This window comes from Papio anubis, chromosome 16 (assembly GCF_008728515.1).
Source record: "Papio anubis isolate 15944 chromosome 16, Panubis1.0, whole genome shotgun sequence".
Taxonomy (NCBI): Eukaryota; Metazoa; Chordata; class Mammalia; order Primates; family Cercopithecidae; genus Papio; species Papio anubis.
Genome location: NC_044991.1, coordinates 71,155,458 through 71,181,529, shown reverse-complemented (window position 1 = coordinate 71,181,529; position 26,072 = coordinate 71,155,458). Strand labels below are relative to the sequence as shown.

At 49.5% G+C, this 26,072-nt stretch overlaps 1 protein-coding gene across 7 annotated transcripts in view; it reads right to left on the bottom strand.

The window, feature by feature from the left end:
* The window catches only part of TOX2 (TOX high mobility group box family member 2), a 157,246-nt gene that overhangs the window by 99,375 nt on the left and 31,799 nt on the right, over nt 1-26,072 (bottom strand). The window contains exon 1 of one of the 7 annotated variants that reach the window (XM_009216089.4): nt 23,626-26,066. The exons of the other annotated variants lie outside the window; for them this stretch is intronic. Coding sequence (XP_009214353.1) covers nt 23,626-23,637 — 12 coding nt within the window. The 5' untranslated portion in view covers nt 23,638-26,066. Of the gene's footprint in view, nt 1-23,625; nt 26,067-26,072 lie in introns of those variants that run through there. 7 annotated transcript variants of the gene reach the window in all.

Here is a 26,072-nt window from a genome sequence, read left to right as displayed (position 1 = left end):
CTATAACTTATCCATAGACACAGCAGGCTGCCTTGTCAGGTGCTGAGCTGCCCATTCTTGGAAGTATGCAAACACCTCCCTTGACGAAAATGATATCAGGTGATCAGCTAAAGCTGATCCCATGTGCTGGGGGAGGCCAAGAACACCAGAGTCTTGGGATCATGACAGCCTTCCCCAGACATGCCCTCCAGGTCCTGCCATCCTGAGTGGTTTTGGCCCATCACCTATGCCATCCCAGCCCCTAGGGCCACGCCTGGCTACAGGCAGTGAGGACTCTGGTAGAGACCATGTACAGGAACTACATCCTGTGTGCAAAGAAGGTGCTAAGTCTGGATTCAGGAAGATTTCCCTATAAATCTGCCTAAAAATTCAGGAGCAGGTGCAGGGGAAGAGATGTGGGCTCTGGGACCCCTGTCTCCCTCTTTGCCCTGAAGTGTGATCTCAAGCTGGTGTCTCAACTTCTGAGATTCCTCATCTGTTAGATGAGGGTGATGCCTGTAGGCCCCTCTTCATAGGATGTTGCACTTTAGGGCACTTGACTCAACACATTAACAGGGAGAGCACTTAATTCCAGTTAGTTCCCTTCCTTTGAGCTAGGTGTCTTAGATAGGGTTCCCTAGAAGCAGAGCCTGAGGCAAGGGTTCAGATGCATGTGGTTATTAAGTGCTCCTTAGGAATAACCTGTAAGTGTGGGGGGCAAGCCAGACAGGAGTGGGTGCAGCTAAGCAAGGATGTGGTCTTGGCTGAAGACGTCCTTCAGCCTGTTCTGGTGGGGAGCTCTAGGGCATGAATTGTACTGCAGAGTTAGTTCCAACACAAAGCAAGGGGTGGCTGTTGTCGCCCAGGTAAGGAAGTCATCTGCCATGGGCTGCCCTCAGGGGATAACCTTCTAAGCAAGGTGGCCCCCAATTGGCCAAGGACAATTCTTCAGAGAACTATACTGCCTGTGAGCCATTTGTAGGCAGCTCCTGCTCAAGGCGGGTGGGAGATGTCTGTGCTGGTCAGTAAAGGGTTCTGGGTGGGGCACCAATAGCAAACAGCCATTTTATTTTAATTGAACCATTTATTTATTAAGACATATTCACATGGTTCAAAATTCCAAGAGTACAAAAAGCAACACCACCCCACCTCCCAGCCATCCACTGCCCCTCTCCAGAGGCAATGTCTACCAGCTTTTTTATATCCTTTCAAAGACTGTCTACATATACACATTTTAGAGTCATTTATTCTATTCAGACAGCATGCTATACAGCTTTGCACTTTATTTTTCTCTTAGCAACACATCTTAGAAAACGTTTTACATCAGAACATAATTCTTTCTTCTGTATCCAGTATTCCACAGTATGGATATAACACATATATTTAACCAGTTGAGCACATGGGTAGTTTCTAGTCTTCTGCTATCCCAATATTGCTCCCATAAATATTTCTGTGCATCCGTCATTGAGCACGGGTGTGAGTTTATCTGTAGGATTCATTTGTGTAATTGCTGGGTCCAACTGTATGTGCATTTGTAATTTAGACAGACATCACCCAGCTGCCCTCACAGAGGCTGCAGAAATCCACACGCCCACAAACAAGTGAAATGTCAGTGTACCCAGCCCCCTTCACTCAGAAGCTTTGCTTGACAACTGGCTCAGATGCCAGCCCCAGCCCCTGTGGGCTGAGAGCCCACCACCCTTTCTACCACCACTTTCGATGTCCTCGCCCCGCCTTCCCTTGGTCTTTGTTCCACAGCCCCTATTACCTTCTAGCATTCTCTGTATTCACTGTATTCATTGCTTACTGTTAGATTCCTCCTACTAAAATGGAGGCTCCCAGGGATCAGGGGTCTTTGTCTATCTGTACCTTGATGCCTCCCAAGCTCCTAGAACAGTGCCTGGCACAGAGAAGGTACTCAATAAATGTTTGTTGAATAAATAAATAAAGCAGCCACTACCACATTCAGATAGCCTCTGACCAGGCCTATCTTCCCATCTAGGCAGCTGGGTTGATGGTTACACCAAAGAGCCTCCTCAGCACAGGGACGGGGAGAGTCCCTCAGTGACTGCTGGATGATTAAAAGAAAAGGCTGTTCCATGCCTAGAGTTTGGGCACTGACCCCGAATGCAGGACTCCATCCAGCACACTGCACCCAGAGCTCATGCTGCAAGACCCTGCTTAGAGGCTACCTCCTCCAGGAGGCCTGCCATGCTCTCACCTCCTCTGGCTGTTCCTCTTACAACATAGACTGTCTCCACATTTGTCATTTGTCCTAGAGTGGAAGCAACATGGAGGCTGGAACTGTGTCCTGGTCATCTCCAAATCTCCCAGAGCCTGGCATTAGGGATGGGGCTATAAATTAGGCAGGGTAGGGGCGCTTTCAGCAAAAGCTCCTGGGTACTTGACTTGATGTGTGACTATGGCCATTGATCATTTTGACAAAAGTAAAACTTTTTTAAAACCACACATAAGTAGACCCTAATAGAAAGAATAATGGGAGATGGAGGAACATTAAGTTTAATGAAGTGTTTGAAACATTTTATAAAGCAATAGTAATCGAACAGTATGGTATAGGAATATACATAAGAAACAGAGGGAAAGATGTCCAAAAAACCTTTGAATGGTCACCATTTATTAAATGCTGCTGAGAACAGAGCCACCGCAAGGCAGGGGCCAGCATCTGCTTCATTCCCCAATATGCGCAGTAGACAAAATCGATAAATATTTGGTGACTGAATATTCCTGGCACTGAGCAAAATGCTTTACATAAAAGACCTCATTTAATCCTCACAACAACCCAATGAAGAAAGTATTGTTTTCCCTGCTAAAACCAAGGAAACGGGTAGAGAGAGGATAAGTAGTTGTCCAAGATCACACAGCTGGGGAGGGATGGGATTTAAGAGTCCCTTGTTGGATTTTTTCTGCTTGGACTCTCCAACTAGCAGAAAGTGCATTTACAGCAGGGACCCATGCTTTTCTAGATCCTACTATATAATCAATAGTCTGCCTTGGGCCTGGCGCATAACAGGTGCTTGATAAGTGTGTTAGAGGTTCAGGAGAGGGAGGAATTATCCAGAGAGAGCAGTGGGAATGGCACTGGAGATGGAGGGCAAGGGGGCCTGGTCTCTGATGCGAGTGTGTCAGGGGCAGGCAAGGGGGTGGGCAGTGGATTCCCATGAGGTCACCAGAGACTGTCTTATTCATTCACTCCTTGATTCAACCAATGTCTAGGAAAGAGCTGCCACTTGCTGGAGTAGAGCTTGCTTCTGGCTTTCAAGGAGCACTTCAGAAGTTGGCAGAGGTTCCTGAGGCAGGGCCTGGGTCTCCTCAGTTCAGTCACCCCTGGGCACCTTGCATGGTGCCCTGGAGCCTGCTGGGCTCAGAACCAGCTGCCGAGCAGTGGTGAGCAGAGGCCCTGAAGGGGCGGGGAGGCCTGTTCTCTGCCCACCTCTGCCAGGGTTCCACCACATCGGAGCCCTTGGAGGGCATGAAGGAATCGATGGCGGACACTGAGGGTTCCCAGGCTCCCCCTGGCTTGGCTTCCAGGACTCTAAGGCCTGGGGCTTACCCCCTCAGCCCCTCCTCATCTGGGACCTTTTCTGGGTAAATGAACTTGGAAGCCAAGGGCAGAGGTCACAAAGTCACCTCTGCCCTCAGACACAGCTAGGCTACCTCGTCCTCCACGTGTGCACAGACAAGATCAAAAACACCCACATCTACACCCACCACACTGCATACACTGTGTGAACACAAAGATACATGATGTACACCGTGTGCACAGCGTGGGAAGCGCACACACGCACCACAAACCTATGTTTGTGTGGACCCATGTCACGCAGCACAGCGTTCAACACAGCAGCGTTCAACTCACTCATGTACCGTGTCCATGGGTAACACAAACCAACGCACACACAGCACAAGCGTGAGTGTGGCACATGTCAGAGATCCTTTATACAACTGGACACACAATAACCACAGCATGCACACAAGGAAAGCAGGGTGTGCCCAAATGTGTATAAACATTCCATGCGTCTGCAGCCATTTAAATGTGACTGACATAAATGTGAACACAAACATATACTGCATGTGCATACAGAGACATACAAAGCAAAGATGCACATGAACTTCAATTCTATGCATATTTCACAGTTTATCAGTTCCTTGGTCAAAAACCTTTCTTTTATACCACACAGCCTTCCCTATGCTTTAAAATGTGAGAAAAAAAATGTAGGGAGAAACAACAGCTTAAGAATTTCCATGAACGCCAGGAGAACATCCTCTTACCAGTGACTGGAATAGATTAATTTTCCCCATTTCATATTCTAATTATAATTCCTTTTCCCATTGCCATCTTCAGTCCTCATTACAGCTGGAAGATTGTTCTGCAAAAGCCAGGCCTTCATCTTCTCTTCCCAAGAGTTTTGTCATGGAAATGAGTTTTGGAATCTGAAAGAACCCACATTTTTGCAAATATCGAATGTGTAGGGATAACCCTTTCATGACGGCCACCAGGGACACAGCTTACAGGGGCTTCTAAGGAGTCTGTCTCTCCCCTACCTCTCCTTTCCCTGTGTGGTCCCCTCAGGGAAAAGAGCTCCTCGGCCCCTATTCCAACAGCCACCCCCCAACCTAAGCACACCATGCTTCCCCAAAGGATTTTTAAAGGAAACTTCGCAAATAGGCAGCCAAGGTGAAGAGCCCCGATCTTAGAGAGTCAGATCCCAGGTCCATCTGTGCCACGCTGGGCAAATTGCTTAATTGCTTTAAGCCTCAGTTTTCTCATTCTTATGACCACAGAGTCACTGATTCATGACAGGTATAAATAAAATATTTGTGGGGTAAACAGATGTGATAAGTGGGTGGATGAATGGATGGAAAGGAGGAAGGAGTAAAGGATGAGTTGGATGGATGGGCAGATGGGTGGATGAATGGATGGGTGGATAGATGATTGATAGATGGGTGATGGATGATCAGCGGGTGATAGACGGGTAATAGACGCAATGGATATATGGGTGAATGAACAGATGGGTGAGAGATTGTACACATTAGCACTGTACAACAGAAATATAATAAAAGTTACAAATGTGATCCACATATGTAATTCTACTTTTCTAGTAGCCACAGTTTTTTATGGGGCACATGAGATGTTTCAACACAGGCGTGTGATATGTAATAATCACATTGTGGAGAATGGGGTATCTGTCCCCTCAAGCATTTATGCCTTGTGTTACAGACAATCCAATTATACTCTTTTCATTATTTTTAAATGTAGTAGCTACAGTTTAAAAATATTAAGACAAAAATTGTAATGCTATATTTTATTTAACTCAACATATTCATAACATGATTTCAACATGTAATCAATATAAAATGATTAATGAATGGTTTATTAATGAGATGGAGGAATGGATGGATGGATGAATAGATGGGTGGTTGGGATGTATGGACGGGATGGCTGGGATGAGAGGGAGGAGTGGATGAATGGATAGGTGAAATGGGATGACTGTGTGAGTGTGAACAGACAAATGTATGGGAAGAGATTGGGATGGTGGATGAGATGAACACTGATGGGTGAGATGGGTGTTGGGGATGCATGGATAGATGCCTGTATGTGTGGGTTCCTGGATGGATAAAATGGGTTGAGTGGTTGGGTAGAATGGATAGGTGCATAGGACTGTGGGTCTGGTATTTCCTTCTCACTCGATTCACACTTCCTCTGGACAATGTCATGGCTACTCATGCTTGCAACATCACCAATTCTCAAATCCTCATCTTTAGCCAAATTACCTCCAGCTTCCAATATATAGTTTTCTCCCTGGCTATCTCCCCTATTTGCCCATGAGCACCTCAAATTCAACACCTCCAGCACTGAACTCATAACATGTACATGAACTTTCTGTTTCTCCAGCACTCCCCTGTTAGAAACTGTCACCTTCCACAGTCCCACAGTCAGTACCCCTGGGGTGACTCTGGTCTCCCTGCCATCTACATCCCTCTGATCCAATCACCTGCTACATCTTTCTACTCAGCTTCCTTAAGAGTATGCTGAGTGTGAACACAAAGGTAAACAATGCATGTGGTATGCACAGCGTGGGGGCACACACAGGCACCACAAACCCATCTTGGTGGGTCCATGTCACACAATCCATCTTACACCTTGGCTATCACTAGTGATCTTTGGGCAATCGCTTCACTCCTCAGATCCAAACCCTGCAGAGACTCCACATCACTTAGCCTATATCCAGGACCCTCCAGGACAGCCCCAAGTCTCAGTTCCCGTGGGGTCCTCAGCGTAGTGGGAGCCTCCAGTGCTCCAACTTTTTTTTTTTTTTTTTTGAGATGGAGTTTTGCTCTGTTGCCCAGGCTGGAGTGCAGTGGCGTGATCTCAGTTCACTGCAACCTCCACCTCCCAAGTTCAAATGATTCTCCTGCCTTAGCCTCCTGAGTAGCTGGGATTACAGGCATGCACCACCATGCCTGGTAAATTTGTATTTTTAGTAGAGACGGGGTTTCACCATGTTGGCCAGGCTGGTCTCAAACTCCTGCTGTCAAGTGACCTGCCTGCCTCAGCCTCCCAAAGTGCTGGGATTATAGGCATGAGCCACCACACCCAGCAAGTGCCCCCACTCTTACACATCGTCCCACCATCAGCCTGGAGCGCTCTCCCTTTCTCTATCCACTGAAATCCATCTCTTCCTAGCCCCTTCTTTATTTCTGGCTACGAACTCCAACCTTAACACTGTCTTGCTTGCTTTTATAAACCCATATTCTTGGACCTAACCAAAAGCTTCCATCTAAAATCAGCTTTGGACTTAATTCAACTCCTGTGTGCAGTGTAACACAGTGAGTAACATCACTGATCTGACAACTGGTTCCACTACTTACGAGCTCAGTGACTTTAACTTCACTTTGCCTTCCTTTCCTCACCTATAAAACAACAATTATGGCAGCTACATTGCTACCTCATAAGGTTTTTGGTATCCGTTATCAGACATCAGCTATGAGTTAGCATTATTAAGCATTATGTTACAAATATTAACTATTTTTGACAGGTGCTTAATAAATGTTACCTATTATCATTGTTATGATATACTCAACTCCTATCCCTTTATCAGCCCGCATCTCCCTCAGTCTAGCAGACGACATTGTCTCCTCTGTCACTGAGGAATTGAAGCCATCAGATATTCCCTCAATTCTCCCAACCTTCCCTATGTTATTTACGTCATGCTCATCTCGACTTCCTTTCTGTTAGTCTGAAAAGGTATCTCCCTCCTGTTCAAGGTCAGCCTCTTCACCTTGACCCTGTCCCTCCCACGTCTTCCGCCCATTCACTCCCACTCTTGGTCCTGGGTCTAAGATCTCAATTCAAATGTGCTAAGGCAAAACGAGCCCAAGGCAGTGCTTTTGTTGTATTGTGTACCGGGCACCTATCCTGTACTGAGGAATATGCTCCCAGCCACTGGGGAATCTACGAGTGAATTTTGCCACTGCCCCTTGGGAAATCTATGCAAATAGATCATCACAAAGGCTCTGAAAAGAGATAAAAGCAAAGGTACTTGGAGGCAACAGTTACTGTTCATTGAACGATCTCTTGTGAGTGCTTACTGTGTGCCAGGCAGTGTGCTAGGTGCCAGGCATGCCAGAATGATGACACAGCCCCTGCCTTCAAGGAACCCTCAGTCCTTTGGAGAAGATGACAGCTATGGAGGGAGAATAAAACCTTCCTATTCTCCGAATCTACAAAGGAAAAGATGTTCTTTGACCACAGTCCCAAGCTGCAAACAATGAAACCCCAAACTTAAAAGCTTAAAGCTCATCCTCATTGGTCACTGGGAGCTTTACAGTCCCACCTCTGAAAGTCAAACAATCAATAGTAGTCTCACTCCTAACCGGGCCCTGTACACCAATTCCAGGCCCATCACCACATGGAGAAACATGATGGCACAGTGGATACATGTCCACCATGGGGACAGCCAGCCAGTCTCAGAACCTCCTGCTCTGAAAGTCCTCCTATCCCAGGACTCCACGCTTCCCCAAACCCTGAAAAGATCAGCTCTTGCTTGATTTGGGGAGACTACCTTTGCAAAGTATACCAATGAATTCAGCTTCTTGCTTTTGATATTGAATGATGCCCTCTTCTTTGGCACATGTGACAAAGGCCAGGATAAGGTTAGCTAAGCGGAGCAGAAGCCAGGCAGAGGGTCCTCCCACAGAAGCATCCTGAAAAAGTGACTTGGAGGCTCCATGATGTAGGAAGCACAGGAGGTGACCAGGCAAGGAGCAGGGAATATGACATCCAAGGCTGCTGTGAGCACTGGCCAGAAAGCACCTACTGTATACCAGCCCTTGTCCCAGAGCTGTGCCCAGCCATCTCACTGGAACCCCCTAGAAATCCCAAGGCTTCCATGAGCAGCCCCACTATCGAGATGAGCAAAGTGAGGCTCAGAGTGGTTGGGAGCTTGTCCAAAGCCACCCAGGAAGTCTGAACTTGGCCTTGACCCCAGGTACCAAAGCAGCAGCTGTTCTGTAGAAGCTGTTGCTCCTCCCCTCCGCACAGAGACACAGATCAAAGACCAGGGATGCACAGCCATCAGCCTAGCCAGTCACAGGCACTGACAGCTGCGCCTCAGTGAGATCTAAAGAGGAAACAATCAAAGCAGCACACACTGCTCCCGCCTGCCCCACATCGGGCCGTGAGAACGCTCATTCTGCACAGATAAAACACAGCTCTAAAGAGAGAGGCAGCTGCAACCTAGGTCCTGCCGAGAGTGCGGTTTTATGTGGAAGTCTCATGGGGAAATACACATCGGGGCCAGGAAGATGCTGGGGGAGGGGTGCAGGCAAAGAGGCCAGCACAGATGGAAGAGGAACAGGAATAGAGCACGGCGTGGGAAGCCTCAGTCTCACTCTGAACCGGGCCCTGTACACCAATTCCAGGCCCATCACCACATGGAGAAACATGATGGCACAGTGGATACAAATACAGGCCCTGGTCTGGCTGCCAGGGTTCAAATCCCAGGCTTGTTGCTTTCAAGCTGTTGGGTTTTTTAACTACATTACTGTGTCTCAGTTTTCTCATCTGCAAAATGGGTATGACTGTCATTTGAATTAACTATACAGAAAGTGCTTAGAACATTGCCTACCTAGAGAAGGCACTCAATCATTGTTAGCTATTTCGTATTATTGAATCCTCGTAAGAATGCTGCCAGTTGCTATAACTACCTCTCTTCTGTAGATGAAGAAACTGAGTGGGGCTTTGTGCAAATCTCTGAGGTCTTAATCATGGAAAAGACCCTTGATGCCTGTGCCCACTGTATGTAATTTGAAATAAAATTTGCAAATTAAAGTGTTTGTAAGAAAGTCCAACTGCGAGGGCCGATTTTTCCCAACAACGACGACTCTCATGCTTTGTTCCTAAGATATCAGATATTCATCTTTTTTCAGACATGTTTTTCTCCTGATTGGTGCGCCTGCTTTGCTGGGTACGACGCACATTTGTATTCTGCCTGGTGATAAATCCTCCCCTATGACGGAGGCCCAGAAAGTTTAAGGGATCTGCCTAAGACCACACAGCCAAGACTTGCCGGAGCTGAGTCTGAAGTCCAGGCTACTGGCTCCTAAGAGTACACCCTGGCTTCCCACCCCTACTGCGTGCAAGCCACATGAACCAGAGAAGGTGACCTCATGACTATGGGCCTGGGACCTTAACTATCAGAAGCAGGGACAACGCTTTGGGCACTGCCTGCCACAGGAGCTGGGAATGTCCCTTGTAAGCAAGCTCAGAGCTTTGAGCCCCTGCAGAACCCTTGTCTCCACCACCAACGAGAGTTGGCCTGGACAGCGCCACCTATTTCAGTCAATAAAAGACATGGAGGGGTAGTGTAAAAATGGCAGTGATCACTATAGCACCACAGGTAAGGCCTGCCAGGCGCCTGGGCTCCTCTGGGAGGTGGGCATCATTGCCCCCTCCCACCTGGCTCTAGCTGTGCTCTTTCTAGACCTCCACCATCTAGAACGCTGGCCACTTACCACATGTGGCTTCTGAGCACTTGAATCGTGGCTAGTCCAAACTGAGATGTGGGTAAGTGTAAAGTCCACACTGAATCTCAAAGACTTCAGAGCAAGGATGACGATGATGACAACAAAAAGGAATGTAAACTACCTTGTCAATATTTGTATATTGATGATGTATTGGAATAATATTAATATTTGGGAGATACTGGGTTCACTAAAATATTAAAATTAATGTCACCTGTTTCTTTTCACTTTTTCTGAACATGGCTATTAGAAAATTTAAAATCATGTATATGGCCTGCATTGTATTTCTACTGGATGGTGCTGGTCTAGACGCTGCCCTAGTCATTGTCTGCTCCTGACCCAGAACCCCAGAGACGGAAGAGTTGACATCAGCAGTAGCCAAATCCATTTCTCTGTGATAGATATGGGAGAAATGGGGTTTGCAGAGGGAGAGTGACGTGCTGAAGGCAAGAGTCTGGTAACGAGGCATTCATTCATCCAACAAATGCTAACTCATGCCTTACTGTGTATGCTCTGGGTACTGGGAAACAGCAGAGAACAAAGTAGAGGGCCACATCCCAGTCTAGGGCTCTGCCCTGAAGCCAATTTGCAGGCCGGGGGTGAACATGGTGATGACACAGGAATCTCTCCCCAGCCATGGGATCCTGGGGACCTGGGCAGCTGGACTCCGCACCAGTCCCTCAGCCCCTCACAGTCGGCTGGATCACAGATCTCACAAGCTGCAGGCAGGAACTCCAGCTCCAACCTAGGGCAGATCTGTCCCCAGGACCACCAGTGAGCCCCATCCCAGTACACTCACCAGCTGCAGCTGCCCAGAGGGCCTGGCCTGATGGGCAGGGCAGCCCCCTAGCATAGATAGCATGGAGGCCTGGCAGGCCTGTATTTCTTCCTTCCCTGGTACTGCCACTGGTAGCTCACACACCGTCTGCATTACTGCAGATTTATGGCAAAAATTATCCTCTCTCTCAGCTCCATTTAAAGCCATTTGGAGCTCTCTCCCATCCCCGATTGTAAATCTAATTGCACATTCCAAACAGACAAGCGCTCATTAAGCTTTAATTATGCACATGTTGTTTTCAACAAACATTTTCATTTGGCGCTATGAGGGGGAATGGTTCAAAGAGGGCTGCAGACACTGCCTGGGGCTGGCGGGAGCTGGACTGGGAAGTGGGTCAAGGTGTAATGAGATGAGGCCATCCAAGGGGCAGGGCCAGGACCTCATCTGATTGGGCTCACGACTGTGAGGCCTTTCCCTGGGCTTCTGCTGTGGGGGATGCCAACGTACACGCTCTCAGCTGGTCTCACCAGCACTCCCTAAGTCCCTGGAGTCTCACTGAAGCCAGGCCCATGGACCTCTCCAGTGATAAGAGGGAAGACAGGGACCCACGGTCTGGCTCAGAAGGACAAAATCCCCAACCAAGAGCCAGTTTCATCAGAGCCTGTGGGCTTGTCCCTGCTCCCAGTCGCCCGCCCCAGTGCAGCTGGAGGCCCCTTCTTCAGCACCATCTTCCCTTCCCTCATTCATTCACTCATTTATTCCACAACCATTGACTGAGCACCAACTGGCTCAGGCAGTGCAGGGTCAGTGGGGACCGTGATGGGTAAGGCCTCTGCGTGGCTCTCCCCAAGTCACTCTCCATCGAGTCCCATTCCCTCCACTGGGGAAAAGTTTTAATTCTTGGCCACAGCATTCACTTGAGCCTCTGCCACCTGCCAGCCCGATGGTCCAGGCTCCCTCCCACCCGTCATGCGCCGTCCCCTCTTCTACCTTTCCTAGCTCCCTGCCCAGACCACACTCTCCCGCACGCCTCGTCCAGGCCTCTGCGGCAGCTGTGTCTCCCCCTGAAACTCCCTGCTTTCTCTCTTCCACACTGTTCATGCCCATTCAACTCCCATGCTGTCCCCCTTCCAGAAGCCACTGCTGATTCCCACTCCCGGGCTGGCCTGGCCACCCCTCTGCCATGGGGGCACCCCGTAAAACATGTGTTGGACCCTAGCACCACAATATCACAACAGCCGCACGTCTGACTCTTAAGACCAGCCTGCTCACTACATCCCGAGACACCATCACCTTCAGAGATGGAAAGGAAAGGCACCACTCACTGTGTGTCCTTGAAAAAGGCCTCCCCCTTTCTAGGCCTCAGTTTCCTCACGTGTACCTGGAAGGGTTGAACGGGTGATGCCCTCTGGGCCCCTGGGCCGTTCCATCGGTTTTAAGTGTTATGATCTGCCCAGGAGCTAGGCCACATTCTTCCCACCAGGAGCCATGGAGGTGACCAAGGCATGCTGACAGTGCCACACAGAGGGCGGAGACAGGGGTGGTGGAGAACCCAAGTCCACTCCTCATAAAGCTCCCAAAAATACAAGCAAGTGAAATCAGCATGTGCTTTAAAATGGAAATCAGATTCCATTCAGTGTCTGGATGGCTACCTGTTGTTTCAGGTACCGAACAGACTCTGAGGGTGAAATCTACAGACAAGAAATGTACTGGGAAGTGCTATAAGAGAGTGGGGGAGCAGGCCAGGCCAGAGGGACAAGCCAAACTGTGATGCAGTCACAACAGAGGCCTCCACCTGTCCCAAGGGGAGCTCTGGAACTGGGATGGCCCAGCAGAGGTGTCCCAGTTTGAGGCAGGGAGCTAAGCACTGTGTATCCCCACATGGGATGGCCATTGGATCCAGGATGCCCAGGGGGCAAGTGTTGATGACCTTGGCCAAAGCTTCCTCTTTCCACCAAAGGCACCATGGAGCTGCCCAGAGAGAGGCTCAGCTGATAGGGGCGGCAGCCAGCACTCTAAGCAGCAGATAGAATGTGTGCCTGGATCTAAGGAGGGACTAGGGTGACACACGACAGCATCCACTATGGCTACGATCGTTTATTCCTTAGAACGAATGTGTGCAGTGTTTACATCACACTGATGACAAGCCAGGCACTCTTAATTGAATGACAAATATCCATTCCTGTAATCCTCACAACCACCTCGCGAGGTAAGTTACTGAGGCTCCCATTGTACAGATGAGGTGAGGGAGGTTATGTAGCTTGCCCAAGGCCACACAGCTAGGAAGGGGTGGAGTGAGGATTCAAATCCAGGAAGTTCAACTCCAGAGCCTACACTGTAATGAGAAGGCTGTGCTGCTGCCAGGTCTTGCCCCGTTACCTCCCAAAACATGCAGCTGCCCAGCTCCCAGCTCTCCCCAGAGGCTGGGCTGCGGTCAGCAGTCTAGAGCCTCAGGTTGCCCTGTGCTGCCAATATTTGTATTTGACAATTATCTATCATCCAAGCGGTTGGGAACAAGTCCCAAAACTGATTCTTGCCAAAGACCATTAACTAAAAGCCACGTGAGCATACGTCGGTGGCACTGTGGTGTGGGGGGAGCGAGTGTGCCTGAGACACTGAGCAGCAGATGATGTGGAAGATATTTTTCTCCCCAGCACTACAAAACAAGCCCTCAATCACGCCACAAAGGGCTCGTGTTGTCGGAAGGGAAATATGTCAACGACAGCGTTCGCTCTTAAAGCGGTTCAAAAAGAAGAAGAAAAGAAATCTTTGAAATTGTAATTTGACCTAGAAATGTTTTTCTAGGTCATCTGAACTTGGCACTTACGCCTCTAACCCCAAACCTAACACAGACAAAGTGCCAGGTTCACTTCCTTCTATCAGTACCAGATAACACAGGAAACGGTATTTGTAAACACTGCTGGTGTATTTTTAAGTGCCGTCTCAACATCGGCCTCTGGACTGGGAGCTGTGAGAACACTGGTGAAGCACAGCTCTGGAAGCGGGCAGATCTAGGTTCAAGTCCAGGCTCTGCACTTAGCTGCTGCGTGGCAGTGGGCAGGGATCTTACCTCTCTCATCCACAGATTCCTCCTCTAGAGAACAGGAATGGAACGGGCAGGGTTTTGCAAGCTACCTAGCAGTGTGCAGAGAAAGGCTAGCTCCCTGCTTTCACCCCAGTTGCCTTCCCAGGCAGAGAGCCACCCCTCTGTTCTTGACTACTGAACCCCTCTGATCCAGATCTGGGCTGTCTCCTGGAGACCCAGGAGGGCAGTGGGGGGCTCTGTCCTAAGAGGCCTTTTCTCTCCCAGAAATCAGAAAACTGCACTCGAAGGCATAGCATGTGCCAATGAGTTATTCTAATTCATCTTTACTATGGACCCTCTAAGATAAATAATGAGGCCTCAGGGCTGGGAGGGTTTTAACCCTCTGGCTTCTGCAAATCCCACTGGGGAAACCAAGGCCAGAGCTGATAGATGGCCCACCGTTATTGGCAACAGCATGTCCAGAGTTACAACCGCCAAATTGTTGGGTCCTCCAAGCCTGCACCTCCAGAAGCAGCCAGATTTAGCCCAGTTACTGTCAAAAGTCCAACGGCACAGTGAACATTCCTGTCTTCCCCAAGCCCTGACCTCAGCACCTACAATGTACGTGGCCACATGCCAGGTGCAGAGGGGCACTAGGGACCTAGAACCAATTCCCAGGGAAGCTCAGATCCATAGGGAAAATGGGTATCTGCACGATGACACCCGGAGGGGTGATAAAGCACTAAGGTGGAGATACGCCAGATGAGAGCAGTCGGTACGTACCTGTGAGGCAGTGAGTCCAGAGTGAGCAAAGGCTAGGCAGCCAGGTGTGGAGAAAACCAGTGTGTGTGCTGGGGAGGGGGGAGAAGGGGTGTCTAGAAGTCACTGAGGTGGGCTACAGTACAGAATGGGAGAGAGAAAATCAACATCCACTAAAGAAAACAGGTGCGTGTTTAAAGCAATATTCTTAAAGAGCAGTGGAAGGATGCCCAATCTGGCCAGACAGTGAAACATTCCATGAAGCCACAATTAAAGCAGTGTGGCAGTAACAGAAAACAAGAATTTTAAATCAATGAAACAGAAGGAAAAGTACAATGTTGGACCCAGTCAGGTACAGAAACGTATCAAGATTAAGGAGGACATTTACTTTATGCCAGGTAACATGTGATGTGCTTTACACAAGATCTTCTGCTCAATCTTTACAACGATCCTAGGAGGCAGATATCATCATCCTGTTTTATAGAGGAAAAAACAAGCTCAATCTAAGCAATGTGCTCATAGCTCACACAAAGTGGCAAGGCCAAAATCTTAATTCTGCTAAAGCTCATGCTTATAAGAGCTACTCTATTTTGTCTGGCCTTTTGCAAACAGAGACAAGGACTAATTATTTAATAAACCTAATGGGGACAAGAGGGTTATCCTGTTCCTATTTAGGAACACTGAACTGGATATCCACAGAGAGACACCCACCAAAATGCACTCCACATAGATGAAAGAGTTAAGCATAAAAAGTCATGCTACAGGGAAACAATCAGAAAACAGAACAGAATGTTTATCAGATCTGTGGAGGCAGGATAACTTCTTCAGTCCTCAAAGCAATCACAGAGGAAGAGAGATTGACAGATTCAAATATATATGCATTAATATCTTCTGTGGAAGAAAACATAATAAAACCAAAATGAAAAGGACATCAGACTAAGAAAATATCAGCGCCAACTCTAAGACAGTTAATATATACAAGGTGGAAATAGCTCAGTCAAATTAAACAGAAAACAAGATGCCAATAGAAAGACATGGGATTCAAACAAAAGTCACGCAAGAGGTGTTATCTTAAGAAACAAATATGGAAGGGAAAAAGGGACACCTGATTCAATGGCAAGTGGGGAAATGCACACACAACAAACTTACTGCAATGCAACTGGGATATTTCATACCACTGCTGACACGGGAAACAGGTTCCAGCTTAACGGAAGACAATATGGCGGCCACTCTTAGGCAGACACAGCCAGCCAGAGGCAGGGGACGAGGACTCGAGGGCTTAAACCAGTCTTGCTTAAAACAGTCTTTTACTCTGAGTGCTGGGGATGGTAAAGTGATATACAGAAAACACAGTTTTTTGGTTTTTGTTGTTCTTTTTGAGACAGATCCTTACTCTCACCCAGGCTGGAGTGGAGTGGCATGGTCTCAGCTCACTGCAACCTCGGCCTCCCGGGTTCAAGCGATTCTCCTGCCTCAGCCTCCCAAGTAGCTGGGATTACAGGCGTGCGCCACCATGCCCGGCTAATTTTTGTATCTTTAGTAGAGATGGGGTTTCATCATGTTGGCCAGGCTGGTCTCGAACTCCTCACCTCAGGTGATCCGCCCACCTCAGCCTCCTAAAGTGCTGGGATTGATTACAGGCGTGAGCCACTGCAACTGGTGGACAGAGTCTTTGTCCTGGAACTCATGGTCTAGGGAAGAGGACAGGACCAGCAATCAGAATATGGGTGGGTGATAAGTCGATGGGAAGCCAGGTTCGTGGGGCCTAGACAAGGGCCTTGTAAAAGGACTTCATGGAAGAGGTGGTTTCTAAAGCAGATCTACCCACGACATGCACAGAACTAGCCAGGCGAGGGCAGAGGCCAGTGGGAACAGCATTCACCAAAGCCTGGCAGCTGCAGGGAAGGGCCTATTCATGGAGTAGAAAGGTGGTGCAAGATAAGACAGAAAGGCAAGCAGGGCCTTATCACAAGGGAGCTTCAAGGGCCAGACTGGGGAGGTGAGACTAAAGCCCAGAACGTGAGCTGCACTTCAGAAACTGGCCTCTGGCTTCTGGGTGGAGAATGGGTTGCAGATGCTAAGATAGGGAAACAGGAGTCTGAGCAGGGCTTGGGCAGGGAAGAAACACTGGCTAACGCAATAAGTAAAATAGCGTGGCAGTCATTCAAAAATAGAAATTTATACTGATGGTTAGAATGAGAAGCAGGTTTGGAGCCAGAATAAAACCACGACAGCCCCAGTATGTTGTGTAGAATACGGCCTTGAGAGTCTCAGAGATGAGTGAAAATTGCCAAGGGCAAGGGATCACCCAGGAGTCAGAAAGGGGGTGACTCATGCAATTTGCAAACCCTAATTTCCTCTCCTTGGTCACACACTTCCTTCTGATTTCTTTCTTCTGATGATTCATTTAAAAAAAAAAATCTCCTTTTAAATTCACATCAGAAATGTTTGAGTACCTGGGCTCACCCTGCCCTAAGCTTTAACCCCTGCCCCTGAACCAGCAAAACCAGCATAACCCCAGGTGGCTAAGAAGACACTGGCTGCCGAGAAACCAGAAGCCAGCCAAGGGGAAACGCGGGGTTTCAGGCTCTGCAATAGCTTCCAGAGGCCTCCATGGGCCCTCCTGTGCCCCGGGAGGGTTTTCAGCAGCGACTCACATACACAGATCCACAGCTCTCAGCCAGAACTCGTGCAGTTTCAGAATTTGTTTGAATTTCAGAAAAGTAATGAAGTGCAAATTCTGCAAATTATGCCATAGCTTCAGTGGAGCCTCAGGCAACACCTGCAATGGAACACATTCATATTTCTGCAGTGGAACATATGAATATTCACACAAGTGGGGTAAGTAAAGATGACAAAGAGCCTCGCGTCAGCTCAGGTCAGATTTTGGGGGCCAAATGAGTTTGCAGCATATAAAACAACTTCTGGTTGCAGGGCTTTTTGGATTGCAGATAAGGCAGTTTCAAGCTGAATCAAGCACCAGGACTCATGTGCTAGGAGACTGTCCCTCTGTATGCCCATTTTACACAGGAGGAAACTAAGGCTCAGAAAGTTAAAGGAAACTGTGCAAGGTCTCATAGCTATTAAGTGGCTGAACTGGGATCTAAACCCAAGTCTGATGTCTTTCCCTACACCCTCATGGATCCTCCCAGAGGCTGAAATGGCAGGCAGAGCGTTTAACGTGACAGGGAATGTGGACAGCACAGGGAGTGGGTCAAGGCCAGGTGCAACAGGAATGGGGCTGCCCAGGTGCCCAGAGAAACCACTGGTACTCCTCCTCAGCTGGCCCCTGCATGGTGTCTGTCCTCTGAGGCAGGTCCAGGATCCTTCAGCCACCCTCAAAGGTCCAGAGCTCCCCGCATCCTCTGCACCCAGGACGCATCCTTCATCCTTCTGCAGAGGTTTGCTGAGTGCCCCACTTCAAGCCAGGTCCTGTCCTGGGGGCTGGGACACAACGAGAAGCAAGGTAGACACAGTCCCAGCCCCTGCAGGCCTCAGAGTCCACCGCAGGAGGCAGGCAACAAGCAAGCAAACACACAAAGGTGGTCACACATTGCATTGTGCTAAGTGCTGTGCAGCAAACACAGGAAGTGCAGAGACAGAGGGTCTCTCTGTAGAGGCCGCAATTAAACTGAGGGAGCCCGGAAGGGAGAGGAGGAGGCTGTCAGGCAACAAGTCGTGGGTGGGAGCACGTAAGGCAGAGGGAGCAGCAACGCAAAGTCCCTGAGGTCCACAAGTAGAAGCTCTCACATGCAGGGGGAATAATGCGCAGGACACAGTAGGCAGAGGTGCGGGGCAAGGACGTGACATGGGGTCCTAGGGCCACCATAAGGCACTCAGATTTCATCCTAAATGGGAAGCCCTTGGAGAGTTCTTGCAGGGGAGTAACATGCATTAATTTATAGTTTAAAAGATGACTCAGCTAGCCACATGGAGGATGGATTCCATGAGGTTCCATTCCTTGAGTCTCAGCTTTCTCCTCTATAAAATGAATGCATGAGAAATCCTATGAAAAGCATAGCTCAGGAGTGTCTGGCATAGAGTTGACTTCCAGAAGATGGGAGGACAAAGACAGTCTTCTAACCTAGTCACAACCCAGGAGATCTCAGTCATCAGTCATCCATAGTCGCTCCCCTGCCCGAAACCCTTCTAGGGCTCCCCTCTGTCTTCAAAACAAAGATTCACCTCTATCTTTTGGTTCCAAGGTCCTGCTCGACCTGGTCCCTGCTGATTTCACCATCCTTCACCCTCCCACCATCTCCCATGGGGCCTCTACTCTTCCGCCAACTGAGCCACTTCTGGGGCATGCCAGGGCCCTTTGCCTAGAGACAAGTTCTTTATATTGACCTTGCCACCAGCCTGCCCTGCGTTCCTACAGACGTGGACGAACACCAACCCGGATCAGCTCGAGCAATGAGAGACTCAAAGAGTGGCTGAGGGTGTGCGTGTGCATGTTGGAGCATGGGGGTTGGGAGTGGAAGGACTATGTTAAGAGACACCTCTGCCTGTGCATGAACGTGATGACAGATGGGTGCAATGGGCGCCACAAGAGACAGGAGGAAAGGGTCGGTCCTGTCTGAGCAGACAGAGGAGGCTTTTATGCAGTGGGTTTCAAATGATTTTCTGACTGAAGGTGATATATTAGTTTCCTAGGGCTGCTGTCACACATCACCATAAACGGGTGGCTTAAAACACAAAAATTATTCTCTTACAGTTCTGGAAAGTCAGAAGTCTAAAATCAACCTCACTGGGCTAAAACCAAGGTGTCATCAGGGCTGGTTGCTCTGGAGGTTCTAGGAGAAAATCTATTTCCTTGCCTTTTCCTGCATCTAGTGGCTGCTTGTATTCCTTAACTTGTGGTCCCTTCCTCCATCTTCATAGCACATCACCCCAGTCTCTCCTTCCATCCTCACATTACCTTCTCCTGACTCTGTACCCCCTCCTCACTTACAAGGACCATTGTGATTCTACAGGGCCCACCCGGACAACCCAAGATACTCTCCCCATCCCAAGATCCTTAATCACATCTGCAGAGCCCCTTTTGCCATTTAAAGCAACATACACAGGTTTCAAAGATTAGGACCTGGCTATACTTAAGGGTCATTATTCAAACACCCACAGTGAGTCCTGTGAGTAGTGTCTCAATCCGCCTATATGTCTGGAGAAGGCAGAGTGGGAAGCACCTGCTGTGGTAGACTTGACTACTGCTCTCCAATATCTGGCTCTCCTCTCCTTCCTGGCACACAGGACACTACACCTCGGGCTCCCCTTGCCATTTATTGGAACCATGTGTCTAGTTTAGGCCAATGGGTTATGAGCAGAAACAACGTGGGTCTCCTTCTGGGTGGAAGTATAGAAAAGCAAACTTGAGATCTGCAGGCTCTCTCTAGAGGACCAGCAAGGTTCCAGATGGTCAAGACTTGGCCAACCTACAGCCCTGAGTGATCTGTGGAGCAGAGCCCAACCCTTCCTTCTCTGCTGACTGTCATGGAACATATAGTAAGAGCAAAAATAAGCCTTCCTTATAAGCAACTGAGATTCAGGGGGTTGTTACAGCATCAAAACCCTAACATGCTCAGTTAAGTTTAGGCCAGGTGCAGTGGCTCACACCTGTAATACCAGAGGTTTGGGGGGCCAGGGTGAGAAGATAGCTGAGATTAGGAGTTTGACACCAGCCTGGGCAACATAGCAAGGCCCCATCTCTTAAAAAATATATATATATATGTATATATTTTTTTTAATTAGCCAGGCATGGTGGTATGCACCTGTAGTCCTCATCAGGAGGCTAAGATGGGAGGATTGCTTGAGCCCAGGAGTTTGATGCTACAGTGAGCTATTATGTCACTGCACTAGAGCCTGGGTGACAGAGCAAGACCCTTTCTCTAAAAAACATATAAGTTGAACAGCAATTATCATGTGCTGATCATCTACCATGAGTCAGGCACTTTACCTACATTGCATGTAACCCTCATAATCACCACCCAAGCAAGGTTGAAATTCGCTACTTTTGTTTTGTTCTGAGACAGAGTTTTGCTCTTGTTGCCCAGGCTGGATTGCAATGGCATGATCTCAACTCACTGCAACCTCCGCCTCCTGGGTTCGAGCAATTCTCCTGCCTCAGCCTCCCGAGTAGCTGGGATTACAGGTGTGCGCTAGCACACCCGGGTTTTTTTTTTTTTGGTTTTTTGTTTTTGTATTTTTAGTAGATTCGGGGTTTCACCATATTGGCCAGGCTGGTCTTGAACTCCCATCCTCAAGTGATCTGCCCACCTTGGCCTCCCAAAGTACTGGGATTACAAGCATGAGCCACTGCGCCCGGCCTATCTACTCTGTTTTAAAGGTAGAAAACTCAAATACAGAGAGGTGGAGGTGAAGGCTCTCTACCTAGGAAGTGGTGGAGTTGGGATTCAAACCCACAACAATGTGGCTCCAAAGCAAACTCTTAACTACCACAAGGGTCGCTCCCGAAGGGGACCATAGGCTTCCGGACGCTTCTCTGGCCCCAGACAGCTATCGCCCTGAAGGTCAGCAGGGGCTTCTGGCCAGTGCAGGTGAATCCTGGGGCCAGAATCCTCAATGACTATGTGAACCCATCCCTGGGGCCTGGAGCCCAGAAACAAACCCCCCTCACCCCAAAATCTGGCCTGAACCTCTTCTGATTGCTGGGCTGGTTCTTATTCATGCACTCATGCATCCATGCACTGAAAGAATATTTGCTGTGCATCTAATGGTGCCAGGCACTATTCTGGGCTCCTGGGAGACAGCAATGAACAAAGACCCCTGGAGTTTATGCTCTTGCACTGGAGACAGAAAACAATACAGAGTCAATAAGTGATTTTCATGGTCTACAGAAAGAAAGAGTTGAGCAGGTCAGGGGTATTGGGAACGTCGAGATGGAGGGTATGCAAGTTTAAACAGAGCAGTCAAGGTGGGCCTTACTGAGGAAGTGATAGTGGAGCCATGACTGGAAGGAGGTGAGGGAGTGAGCCTAGCAGATGTGTTGGGGACAGCATTCCAGGGCCCAGCAACCTGTGTACAAGCCCTAAGATGGGAGCCACTGGCAGGTGTAATCTTGGTCAGCAAAGAGACCAGCAAAGACAGGCAGGGCAAGCAGGGGGAGGGGAGGCCAGAGAGGCAACTGGGGATGGAGTGTGCCCTACAGATGGCACTGAGATTACCCCTCCCCAGAGAGAGGAAGCCAGCACTTTTTCCACCGGCCTTATCTGATGCTGTGGTTGGGGAGCCAGCGAGGGCAGGCGTGAGGGCTGCATAGCTCGGCACATCCGAGGAACCTCAGCGGGGCCTCAGAGCAGCTGACATCCGCCTGGCCTGCGGCTTCTTCCTGTGGCTTCTGCAACTCAGGTTGCCCTGATGGCTGCTATTTTTGCTCCTGTTTGGGGTTCTGTGGTGGGCTCCTTGTGCGCATTGTTGAGTCTGCTCTGCTCAGAGCAAATGTGAGGGGTTAAACATTCCAAGTGTCTTTGGAAACATTACTATCCAGCAAGTGGGAAAGAGGAGGATGTTTGTTATACATGTCATCTTGTCAATCCTCGTGACCCTCCAAGCTCAGAGAGGCTAGGTGACTTGTCCAAGGTCACACAGCCAAATCAAACCACAGTTTGAGGATCCTATGCCAGTCCGTCTGGGTCTGAAGGCCCTTAATTTGCAGGGAGGTCTTTGCATTTACTGCCTAAATTAATACTCCTGTGCTGTCTGGCTTTGCAGCATGTGTGAGAATAAAGGTACATCGTCGTGGGTGATGTCCTCCCAGAGCATCACAGCACTGATGGGGTGGACAATGACTGAAGTGGGCACAGGGAAGGGGACCCTGGCTCAGATAGTTGCGGGTGGACAGCAGGGGAAATCAGAGAAGGCTTCTGGAAAGCCATGGACGTCGTGACCACACCTGCAAGAATCAACAGGAGTCTGAGGGGTAAGAGACACATTCTGGACAAAGGGGTCTGAAAGCAAAATTAAGAGGCACAATAGCTTGGTCAGTGAGGAAGGGGATTTAGGAGGGAGCAGGACAGTGATTCTGCAGGAGGCAGAAGCTAGCTTGTGGACTGCAAAAAGTGAGGTCAGACAGGTGCCCAGCTCCCCCAGGTGGGTATATTAAAGATATCAGAACAGATCCAGCTGATTATAAAAGACACCCAACCACAGGCTTTAAGCAGGGAGGGATGTGTGCATCAGGCGGTTCTCAGAGATCCCACTGGCTGCTGTGAGCAGAACAGACTAAGGGGGAAGGGTGGAGGCAGGGAGGCCTGGGAGGAGGCTCCTGCAGTCACCCCAGTGACAGGTAATAGCGAAGCAGGGAGACAACATTGCACCCTGAAGGATAGCCAGCAGCACGTGCAGGCGGATTAGATGCAGGGCGTAAGGCAGACAGAGGGGTCAAAGATGATCCCACATTTGTGGCCTAAGCCGAGGAGTGGACAGTCATATATACAAAGTGGGCACAAAGTAGAAGGGGAATTTTGAAGTGGGGGGGGGTGTGAATCAGGAAAAGGGCCATTGAGAGTAACTGTCTCCTTCCAGATGAGCCCCCTGGGGTGAGGACATGCAAATCAAAGCTGCCTTTCTACGCCAATCCCCCAATGACTAGGGGGCAGCTGCTCCCATGGCCTCCATTCTCTTCACAGCAAAGAAGACCCAGGGAGGTTAAGTGAGCTGCCTCGAGCCTCACAACTAGAAGTCAAGAGAGCAAAGGCTGAAAATCCAGGTCCACCCAATTCCTACTCCAGGCTCAGCTCAACACCCAACAGCAGGAGGTTCCCAAGGCCCTCCCTGGAAAATGGCTCCCCAGGCCCAGGAGAAGCTGGAGAATTCACTCCCCATCTCCCCGTCTATGATATTTCAGGCCTCACTTTGCAACTGTCCAGATGTGTGAACATCTGCCAGGCCCCCTGGCTAGACAGAGATGGCAGCTTCTGGGCAGCCCTGGGCCTCCCAGTGGGTGGCACAGAGGCTGCCCCAGTAGGCCCCCAGCTGCCTCCACGGGAAACCTCGCCTCCATGCCCCTGCTCCCAATTTCATTAATTACCGGTTTGTTCATGCACAATGCAGCAGGGGAGAGTCATCAGGGATGCCGCCGGCTGAGGAAAGGAAATTAATTTCAAACATGAAGCTCATCCTGCTCTGGAGGCTCCCACACACCCGATTTCCAATACAGTGGAAGACCAGGGGTTGAGGCCATCAGCCTGGATTCTTCTTCTGAGGGAATCAGAGGTCCAAAGGGGATGAAGAACTGGCCCAAGATCACACGGCAATTACTAATGGCAGGAAAAGCCCTGCAACTCAGGCCTCCCACTTCTGCACACCTTCATTCTTCCCATAAATATTCAGCAGGTGCCCGCTGTGTTTGGGCCCCTGCGTGCCAGCAGACACCCTGGTTTCAGGCAAAGGCTCTCTAGGGCCTCTTCCCTCCCCAGGAGAACACGTTATTTACTGAGCACCAACAATGTGCTTTATATATTTTATCCCACTTAGTCCTCCTAACAATCTGTCATTTTATAGGCAAGGAAACTGACTCAGAGAGGTTGCTGTGCTGAGGTCACACAGCAAGCAAGGAACAGAGCCATGACTTCAAACAAGGTCTTAAACCTGGGTCAGCTTCTGTTCTCCAGGCAGGGAGCATGTGTAGGGGTGCAATTCTCAGCCACTCTCTCCCTTCCAAGACTCCCTTCCTTCCAGTACCTTCCTTCCCAGCCAGGGGCTCTCAGCAAACAGGTCGTCAGGTAGCAATCTGAACGCTGGCTTACTGGCTGGCTGTTTTCCCAGGGCGCCGCCAACACAGTGCTGATGAGTGGTATTCAGTAAGTTGTTCAGGAATTGTTAACACTAAAAGGATCGGTTGGTTCTGTTTCAAAATGGCCAGTCTCTGCCATAAACTCCTCTCCCAGTCAAGAACCCACGGAAGTGACCAGAAACACAAAGAATTCCTATCAGCCAGGGCTGTGAAACAGACGTGGCCCTCCCTTCAAGCTCCCCAGATTCCAGAGCCTCTGACTCTAAGCACAAGAAGCGATTTCCCTGGATCATACACACAGATGCACACAAACACATGCCCCTGTGAGTCACGCCCTCCTCCTGAGCTGAGCCGACATCCTAGGTTATTAGCTCATTCATTCATGCCTCATTAATGAGGTCCTTCCACCTACCAGGCAGTGTTATGCAGTGTGTGAACACTTGCATGTGTGCATACATATACACATGAACACACGTAAATGCTTATACATACACACCATCATGACAACACAAGTAGGCATCAGTGTCCCCATTTTATGGATGAAGAGACTGAGACTTGGAAAGCTCAAGGAACTTGCCCTATGTCACAGATTGTATTCGTGGCCGAGCTGAGATTTGTAAGCAGTGCCTAACCCAGACCCCAGTTAGCTACGTTCTGGGGCCAGCTGGCTCCTCAGCCTTCCCTTGCAGACCTGGGCCCGCTGCCTCCTGCAGGCTTTCAAACCCACAGTGGAGAAGGTGGAAACCAACCCAGGAGGCACAGAAGCTGGTGTTTCCTGGTCTCTCCCGGTTCACCCAGGATGTTCCAAATGACGGAAAGCGGACCTGAGCGGGAGGCTTCTGTTGCTGGGATGCACATGCTTGAAGCCAGATTTCACCAATGGCTGTGATAAATGAGAGCTCCAGAAGAGGTCGGGCCTCCTGGTCTGCTGGGTACAGCGCCATCAACAGCAACAAGCCCCGCCCCCAACCCAGCCAACTCCTATCACCAAGATAGCCTCCCAGGCACAGCTGGGATGGCCATTCAAGTTAGGTTTCTGCATTTGAAATCTCTGCCACCTATTAAGGGCATGTGTGTCCCCTTAAGTCTGACTAGGTCCTTTTTCATTTGTTGCTGTCCTTTCTTCTACAAAAGTATGGTGCGTGGAGATCCCAACTGGTTATTTTTCAATGTCCTTCCTTAACAAAAGGAAAAGGTGGCATTCACCAAATTTGGGGAGGAATTTTTATTGATTCCTCAAACTCCAAAATCCAGTGGAAGAGGCAGCTCGGGCATTCCTGGTGACGTCCTCAGCTGCTTCTCACCCCTCTTGCCTTCTTGGAAGGCCCCTGTCACTCTTTAGCCCAGGTGTTTTCTGGGCTCCTCCCAAGCCATGGGCCATCCCCATCACTGCTCCCATTGTTTCCAGTCTGAATCAGCCAGACCCCAGCCAGACCCCCAACCCACACCTGGCCAGGCCTACTGTAGGGTGTGCTGAATGAATGAATGAATGCTCCCGAGCAGCCTGGGCACCAAGGCCACAACCTGCCCCTGCTCTCCAGAGGCCAGCCCCAACCGCCTCCAAAATTCCTCTCCAAGGAGGAGCTGCCAACTGCAGGCCTCCTGGCCCCTCTAAAGCATCTTCATTCCAAAATGTGACAAGCACCAGTCCAGGTCCCTGCCTGCCCCCATCCAGACATCACCTGTCTTCAGCCCAGAGGGACGGCCTGACCACCTCCACTTCACGGGGCGGCGGGCACCCG